Source organism: Chaetura pelagica, unplaced genomic scaffold, assembly GCF_000747805.2.
Source record: "Chaetura pelagica isolate M959 unplaced genomic scaffold, ChaPel_1.0 scaffold436, whole genome shotgun sequence".
Lineage (NCBI taxonomy): Eukaryota > Metazoa > Chordata > Aves > Apodiformes > Apodidae > Chaetura > Chaetura pelagica.
Genome location: NW_009953651.1, coordinates 2749886 through 2759273, shown reverse-complemented (window position 1 = coordinate 2759273; position 9388 = coordinate 2749886). Strand labels below are relative to the sequence as shown.

General features: G+C 38.1%; 1 protein-coding gene across 1 annotated transcript in view; it reads left to right on the top strand.

Annotated features, from left to right (window-relative positions):
* The window catches only part of LOC104390846 (gamma-aminobutyric acid receptor subunit pi-like), a 32474-nt gene extending 23589 nt beyond the window's left edge, over positions 1-8885 (top strand). The window contains exons 6-8 of the mRNA XM_010000052.1: positions 2112-2264; positions 3125-3318; positions 8577-8885. Of these exons, the coding sequence (XP_009998354.1) occupies positions 2112-2264; positions 3125-3318; positions 8577-8885 (656 nt within the window). The remainder of the gene's footprint in view (positions 1-2111; positions 2265-3124; positions 3319-8576) is intronic.
* Positions 8886-9388: the final 503 nt, after the last annotated feature.

Sequence of the window (9388 nt, the reverse complement as noted above, 5' to 3'; positions counted from 1 at the left end):
CTGCTGATGGTTTGCACCCTCTGCACTCTGGGTTGACACCCTTCCCTCACTCACGGTGGCTTTGCAATTGTCCTTTGTGTGCTAGCTGCAACCACGCTACAGTAATGACAGTTTGCTGTACAAACACTGCCGAGAAAATTGTCTTTCTATTTAAAAGTTAAATAGCAGTGTAGAAGATTGCAAGCAAAATTAATAAAATCCTTAACTGTTCTCATTAAGGTTTTAAACACTTGCTCTCTTACACTAAGAAGCTACAGTTTTACAATTGCCTGTACAATCCTAATTCTCCTTCCCTAAATATGCTTTATGCTATAGTCCTTTATTGTACAGACTCAGTGTTTTTTCCATAGCACTCATGCTTGATTTAGTGCAAGGATGAGTGCAGATATAAGCAGAAATAATGCTGTGCAGTCTGCTACGTTTTGCACTTCCTAACTTTTGAGTGCTTTGCTTTCATCTGCTTACACATAAAATCACTTTTGGTGGGGAAAATGACTTTTACTGAAGCATCCCTATTAGTAAAAATTACAGTATTGATAGAGGTACACTGATATAACCTTTCTCTTTTCACATAAAAATTATGAGAACAATATAAATAATCTTTGTATCTTCTGCTTTCTGTGGATGCTGCGTGTCTTGATACCCTCAGCTTAAATCTGGATGTCTGTGTGAAAGGTGAACTCAGTTCTAATCAAAGTGATTGAGTTCAAAGCAAGGGATAACTGAGGAAGTTTAATGGCTTGTGATTGGGGTCAGACTACATAAACTAGTGATTCTTTCTGATTATAATAATTCTATGAAACCTTATTGTTCTCTGGATGCAATTTATATAATACTTTTAAAAATGGAAATTTAACCATGCATTTTCTAACCTGGGAGCTAGAAGGCATTTTTTGACATCCATTACTTTTAGTTCAAGCTTTTAAAAGTACTCCTCACTGACTGTGTCTCACAGTGCACCTGAGGGATGCACAAATAGCACGTCTATGCATATATTGTTGTTTCTAAAGTGCATTCACCCTTATTCAGTTTGTTCCTAACTCACACCACTCAGCACTGGAAACAAACATAGGTCTGGAGATTGTAATTTGTTGGACTAAAATAGATGAAGCCAAAGCTATCTGACCGCAGTATATTCAAGCATTACACTCTCACTGATATTCTGGTTCCAGAATTTTTTTTAAATAATGATGTAAAAATCTTTAATGCTTAATTTTGACTGTCAGAATAAAAAGTCTGTTCTGTCAATTTAAGTTAGTAAAAAGCAAGCTTTTGCCCTATTTTGATCTGTTGGACTGGTAACAATTTCAGATCCTGCACTTCTGTTGCCTAAACATAGCCAAATTTTGCTCAGTTACTGAGCTGGGTATCAAATTCAGGCTGTGCTTACCAGTGTGCTGATGTTCCCTAATGACATCAAAATCTGTCGTTGGCTGTGGGCCCAAAATTTCATCTTGAAATCCCTCATTTAGAAGCAACCCACAACAGTGACACCACCCAACAGCACAAACACTGTAATGCACAAATGTAAAGAAAAAAATTGATGGTGAAGATGCAAAGACACTTGCTTTTGAGTGGAATATAAGAAGCAAGTCAGCAGTATCAGAGAAGGTACCCTTGATCCATATCTTGAGCAAGAGTAAAATGCAAGAAAAGCAGAATAAATCAGATATCTGGAACAGTTAAAGATAAGGACCCATGCTAACTTAATAAACTTAAAATTGTTCTTGTGCTAGTTTGTATATAAATAATTGTGGTATTTCTTATGATTAGCCACAGCTAAATACAGATATGATTTCAAATTCCCTTGCACTGTATTGTATAATGAAACATCCTTTTCAGATATTGATGGATTTATTTTTTTTCTTATCCTCTGTGAATTTCCAGTTCAAGATGTCTTTAATGAAACTCTGGATGTGGTTACTAGGTGTTATATATTTTGATTTTTTTCTCCTTCAATTTAAAGTCTTCATGACACAATTTTTCAGCACTGTCTTTATTTTTCAAGCTTTCACTGCACTGTAATGCATAAAAGTAATACAGGTTGATAATTAAAAGAACTTCTAATGAATTGCAGCTTCATAGTTTTTTTCCCCCTGCTCTTTCCACAGGACATTATCCAAAACTAGTGTTTCACTTTGAACTCAAGAGAAATATATTGTATTTCATACTAGAGACATATGTGCCATCAAGCCTGCTGGTTGCTCTCTCCTGGGTATCATTTTGGATAAGCCAGTCATCAGTTCCAGCCAGAATCTGCATAGGTGAGAAACTGATAAAACAAAACAAACCAGGAGCTGGATCATTAAGAAGCTTTCTTTATGGCACGTCTGTTTCCAGAAGTTGGGAACACTTCTGAGTTTATGGAATTACTTTTCTGGCTTGCAATATGCAGTACATCGTGCAGATTACCCTTCAAGCATTGCTATTCTCTAACTAAGAAAATGTCTTTGGGAGATACAGGAGACTTGCAGGCAGGGGAAGCTGCCAGAAAGGAAGGGAAACTCGGTCATTTTGTAAATTCCAACTTATTCAAATACAGACAGAATGCACAAATTGTGAGGCTTTTGTGAGATCTAATGATACATGCTAAATAGTATATGAATAATAAGAGAATGATAAGAAATGAAAGATAATTAATTACAAATAAAGGATTTTCTGAAAGGGAAAAAATGTAAATAAGTTCTAATCAGACCACAGGTGGGGTGGGAAAAACCCTCCTACAGAACAGGGAAGAAAGGAAGATTCCTCATGAAAGGAATCCAGTGGGCAACTGCACTGAGCAAAATGTTATCAGAATGTTTTGAATGGGGTGTTGGCATTGTATTGCAATTATAATGTGTTAATCATAAAAATACAGTCTATGATACTAAAATCTCTTTCCATTTTCATTTCCAGTCTTCTCAGCTTTACAAATAGTTTTCATGAGTGTTTTTAAACATTTAACTGCAGGATCACAAGTTCATTTGAAAGCTTTATTTCCAAAACATGACACCATGTATGTGTCCCCGGCATACGGGGAGTTCACAGAGCCTGGGTGAACTGTCTTGTAGCAGGGCCTTTGCTGTAGAGACCCTCAATGCTACCTGTGTTTTATCAGAACTACTATTTTTGCATTCCACAGGTGTTACCACAGTCCTTACTATGACAACACTGATGATGGGAGCCAGAACTTCACTCCCAAATGCCAACTGCTCTATTAAGGCAATTGATGTGTACCTCGGTATCTGCTTCAGTTTCATCTTTGGAGCACTGCTAGAGTATGCAGTGGCTCATTTCTGCACATTGCATCGACTCAGTTCCAAGGAACTGCCTAAGGTACTTTAATTCTTTGATTGTTTTCATAAACAACAGGCTTCAATTATACCTGCTAAAGAGATGAGTTATCTTAGCACTAATGGGACACGTATTTAAGGAAGTGTCTATTTTAGAATGGGTGGTGATAACCTTGAGAAATAAAATACTTGTTTGTACACTTGTAACTTTTTTGGAAGAGATCAACCAAACTGAAACACACTGCCATAATCAGTCTCTCTTTTGGTGTAGAATTTATGGCCATTTATCAAACAATGTGCAATCACAGGCACTTCTTGTCTCCCCAGCAATGACAAGTGCTCACTTACTGTTAAAAAATCAGACTGAGCTTGGTGACTTGAACTTACTGCAACATAGCAAAAAAGAACAGATTTTATCACACTCCATTTATGAAACCTTCTGCACATGCAAGGTACATGAGTCAGTTTACGAGCAGTTAGCTTCACATATTAGGTGTACCAGATCCCTATAGCCTTCCATTTACTCCTTCACTTTCAACAGCTGCAGCTGAAGGTCAGACTGGGATTCACTTTCTGTTCTGTACCATAATTACATCAGCACTTTTTTGCTGCTTTACTGAGCTTCTCACAACTCTGAAATACCATTAAATACAATTAATATAAAAAGGGATCAGATCGACACAGGCATTTTTGAGCCTGGTGATTGTCCCTGAAATAATCAGGACGGGTTCGTGAAGCAGTTTTGTCACATCTTCCATCTCCAGTGTTTAGTACTGCTTTCATAAGCAGTGAAAAAGAAATTGCAAGGAAGTTGGAAGCTGATTGTCTTGCAGCTTTTAATTATGGAACTGAAGCTAATATGCATGGTAAAAAAATATTTTTTTTTAAGCAGCTTACGATGTTTCTGCACTAATAGAAAAAAATTAAAACATGGAAAGTAAGAATAACAATAAAAAGCAAGAAAAAGTCTGGTTGAGTGCTGTAGGGATAAACAGCCAGAAGAAGAAGAAAGATTATTAACTGCTTAAGCCAAACTAGAACAGAGCATCACAAATGCCTAAGCAAAGCTCCTCAGTAAACTCACAAAACAGGATATTGAGCTCAATTGGAGGAGCTTAAAAACAATGAAGATCAGCAAGTTGTGGCTTTGGTTTTTTTATGTCAGCAATTCATATGGAGTTTTGGCTGTTAGGATGAGCGAGAGGTTCTCTAAATGCACAGGAATATGTTCAAAGCTGTCATTTGATCTAGATGTGTGGAGAAGGACTGAAAAACATACAAAGTTGAGTCACCCAGTGGGTTTTAAAACACAACATCTAATGGGAATGGCTGCCCTTGGGAAAACATTCATTTTGAATGAGAATTTGAGTGGAAAGCCTAAAAGTAATTTTTCCTGGCAAGATAGCATCAGTGGCAATTCCTTCTGAGCATATCTATCTTGTGAAGTAAGTGGTTGTCATTTTGTTCATAGAGCAGAGAAAAAAAAGCTTATTGGAGGTTTGGGTAGGAAAGTAAAATGTTTCAGTGCTTGGATGATAAAGCATCTTTGGATCTGTAAAGGACACTTGTGACTGCCTTTGCCTTCACCTACCTGTGTCAGATTCCTTTTTGTCTAGGACACATGTCCTAGTGCTTGCAGATGGGGCAGAGATGAGAACTCACGGACTTGAAAGATGTGCATGGCAGTAAGTGAAGCTACAGTGCTAAAATGAGGAAGGAATAAAGATTTAAGGTACAGCTTTGTGGTGGACTTAATGATTGAAAGAAACAGTCCAGCACTTCAGTCATGTTTCCTGCCTTCTGCTGCACATCAGGAGTGAGCAAGCCAGTCCAGCTCACTTCTTGCCCGCACAAGCGCAAGCATATAAAGGAAGGAGCAGTTGGTCCTCGACTGACTCAAGACTGCTGAATATGAAAAATACCTGTCATGTCCTTTTCCAACTGTAGTCAAGGACTGCTACTGAGTAGGGTGCCATGGAGAGCACATCTGACTTGTATTTCTCATTTCTCACTGTGAAAAACAAAACATCACAAGGACATAAGCAGCAGCTGAACTGTCACTGTCTAGCAGGTACTTTGCAAATTTCTGTGAGTATCGTCACTGTAAATGAGTTCTCCTCATTATTATATTCTCTTGTGGACAGGGGTTAATTAGAAATCTCACTTCCCAATTTGTTATTCGCATGTGTGAGCTGACACAAAATTTGCACTCAGAAATATGTAAATAAATGTAGGAGGTGCATTGAAAATGTAACCCTCTGCCCTGTGTAGGAGTTACTTGTACTGATGTGCTTCCTGGTTAGCTCTTTAAAGTAGTTGGGCACTGTCATATCATGTTCTTTTGAAGCCTTTGGGATTGCCAGTTTAGAATATAAACTGGTGAAACAGCTCATCATAGCCACACTCTTGAAGTCTCTCAAATCATGTGAACCGAGATCCGCAAAGACAGCTTCAAAGCTGGTGGAAAACCACCTGCTGCAAGGAAGGTCAGACAGAATGTGCCATTCACCTCAACCATATAACCAAACAGATAAATCCTCCTTGGCCTTCATTTGTCTTTCAGCTAAACCTCTGCCTTTCATTTATAAAAATTTATAAAAATTTATATTTTTATTAAAAAAACTGCTAATAAGGTTACAAGGACCATGTTCAGCCTAGGTGACATTTCTGTGGAAGCATCCTGCAGTCTTTTTCAATGCTGAAGAAGCTCTAGCAGTACCACACTCTAGGCTGAAGTCTTTTAAATCTTGAGCATCTTTGTTATTCCTCGGCAGTGGCAGTTTTTCTCAATTCTGTTGGCTGTTAGATGTCAGCAAACACTTTGGTTAGTGTAAACAGCAGCCTCAGTAGCATGTGCCATATACGGTGCTTTCCAGGTGATGTACAGTACCTTTCTGTGCTAGCCAAACAGAGCCCTTCTTAAGGGCTGCCATTTTTATCATTGACAGCCAAAACCCAGAAAAAACTTACTCTGACATTTATAAGAGCCAGTTGAATGCTTGCAACACAATTTCACCCCCTACAATATCAACCAGCTTAATCCTTCATTGCATTCTGTTCTGCATAGCAAGTTGGAAAGTCCCTTGATAATCCCAGTTTATAAGACTAAGTTTTCTTATAAAATTGCAGTTATGTTTCTCCTGTATGTTAGCTTTCTTTTTTTGAAGCAGTGTGATACAGCACTTGTGCTGTAAACTAATATCTGTTCTGTGAGAGCAAACATACTCAAGTACATACACACCGTGTGTGGTATTTTCTGCTTAAGTAATAACTGCTTCTTGGGGAATAGGAGGGAGTTAAAACCAGCCTAATAAAGCATCAGCCTCCTGCAAATGTTTCACATGCGGTTGTGTGAAAAGAATAATAGAAGTACATGGTGTCCTTTTGTGCTCTGCAGTAAAACTGATTCTACACAACTTTTAGCCAGCCCTACCTGAGAGAAATATAGACTCTTACACTGAAAAATGCCCCAGATCCTGCCAGTTTTGAAGTATAGGTGTTGTTTTTCTCTTTTTTTCCCTTTCTAAAAATTGAGAGCCATTGAAAAAAAATGTCAGGGCTCATCTGGCAGGTTTCTTTATTAGCTTTTGAAGCACCAAGTGCGTTCACTTGGCTGTTGCTCCGGTGCCTTGTTTCAAGTGCCAGACGCTGCTACAAAGGCTCCTCTGCCAACCCCGGCGCTTCCCTCGCCTGCATAAACTTTTTAAAGCAGAAGAGCTGGATATTTATAACAGTGTTAGGCCCCAAGTAAAACTCCAGGTTTGAATTTTAGTACTGCCCTGGGGTTGTTTAAGGTTCAGACTCGAATTTTATGGATTGATCCTCTTTTCCTAGCTCCATCTATTCTGCTTCACTGATTGACAGCAGTCTGAGGACATTGTCTAGACTCTACTGCTATTTTCAAGGACATTACTAATTTTAGATGAAGAAAGGCTCAAGAACTGTGCCATCTACAAGTACCCTGGTCAGAAGAGGAATTCTGCACTAGCATGGAGATCACTTACGTGGCTTAATGAGTTTTCTTTGACTTTAATAGCTGGGATATTTCTAAATGCGCTTTCTGTGTGGCTCCATGTAGGGCTGTACATTGTAACTTTTCTGAAGTTTGTCCTTGTCTTACCTATTTCTTCTTATGCTGCAAATGCAAAGAGCAAATAGATTGGAGGAAAGAGAATCTGCATTCTTCATTTCACAAATAAATTTTTAGCCTTTTCTTGTTTGTATGCCACTCACTGATTGGGAAGGTAATAAAATGATCAGGAGAAAATTAAAAATATATGTACACTTGCTTGACTGAAAACAAGCCCTCCTTCAACTATACAAATTTGGGTTTAGTTTAGATGGGAAGTTGGAGCCAGTTTTTCTAGTTTGGGTCTGCTGATATCTCTGCAATAACCCAAACCAAGCTAAATACCCCAGAACTTTCTTGAAAGTTTGTGTTCAGAGCTGAAGGTGCAGCTGATGTCTAATCCTGTGTCCTCTGAGTCAATAACAGAAAATCTGCTGGCTTCAAAGGGTGAAGATTTTGTACATGAACTTCATGGCTCTGAACCATTTCTAATCAAAGAAACAAAATCCACCAAAAGGCTTATGCAACATTCTCCAAAGAATTGTCTTGATGCAGTGAAGCACATAAAAGTATACTTGACCTTAGTAAAACTTTGAACTTAAAGCATGGATTCAGGACTTGAAACAAAGTAGTATGTGCTATTTAGTACTGAATTAGCTGTGGGGCTTTTCCTTCTTCATGATCCTCTTTTTTTGTGCTGTTTGTACTTTTTCCTTTTTTTTTTCCTTTTGATTTTCATGACAAAGTGATGGAATAAAGTAGCCACCTGCGCAGAAGGGAAGTGTCTTATATTCTGGAGTGCTTGATTTGGGGTGCAATCATCTTGAGTAGGTGATCTAGCAAATGCCCCCCTTCTCCATCTCCATACTGGGGCTTACTAGACACTGACCTTTGCCAGTGTTTTCCCTGAACAGAAGACATCTTATTGTTGTGCATTTCTCTGATTTGGTGCTGTCTTCAGTAAAGCTTAATGGGCTGTATTTGAACAAATCGAGCTTTGCTCAACAGTCCTATGAATGCTTTTCTGGTAGGATGTTAAGTCAGTGTTTTTTCTGTAAATGGAGGCTTTGAAAGCTGAAAGGAGCTGCCTGGTGTGTGTAGGTGCTCACCCTTGAAATCAAAGAGCAAGCTACAGGAGGAGGCGTAAGAAAAATCTTATTGTTTGTTGCAACTCTAAAGTAAAGAGGTAATGAAACATGCACTCAAGTACCTGCTGTTTTGTTTCCTGTCAGGATGAAGATGAAGAGGCTGAAGAAGAGAGGAATGGAGTCCTGGCAGCAGTTGCTAATAGTTGCAGTGCCCCTGACAATAAAAACAAGGCTGATTCAAACCAGAGCAGCAAAACCATCGAGGGAAAAAGGGAGAGAAGTAAACACAGTGGGTGTAGTTCACCAATGTCAATAATGAAAAGACTTTTCTGTATCTCTGATTGCTTCCGTGTTAAAAATCCTTATCACATAGACAACTATGCCAGATTTTCTTTCCCTTTATCATTCATCATAATTAATGTACTTTATTGGGTATATTATTTGTATTTCTAAGTATTTTAATGTGTAGAGTTGGTTAAAGTTTAGAAAATGGATATGAGAAGGGAAATTGCAGAGGAATGATGAAGTTGCATTTGGATAAAGGGATATGAAAGGGCATGCCATTTTTTGAAGCAGTTCTACGTTTCTTGTTAACTCACTTTTCCACTGTTAAATGACTGTCACCTAAAACTGACTTTCCTGTTTGCATGCATGTCCCATATTAAACTATTTGTCAAAGGCCAGTAAGTCCCTTTGTAATATTTTAATGGTCAACTTTGTAAAATAAGAGTTATATACACTTGTTTATGAACTGCACTGGGTATATTTAAAAAGAAAAACAATGGACTGTTCTTTTCCTGCTATGCTTTCAAGATTCAGTTCCTTCTAGCTTTGCCAATATTGCATAAATTTTCCAGATTATATAAGAAAATGTATAATTGCAGATCAAAGTGTTTTTGCTTCATAGCAAGAAACAGCTTTGAAATCATGGGCTACCAGCACAAATCAAACAATAT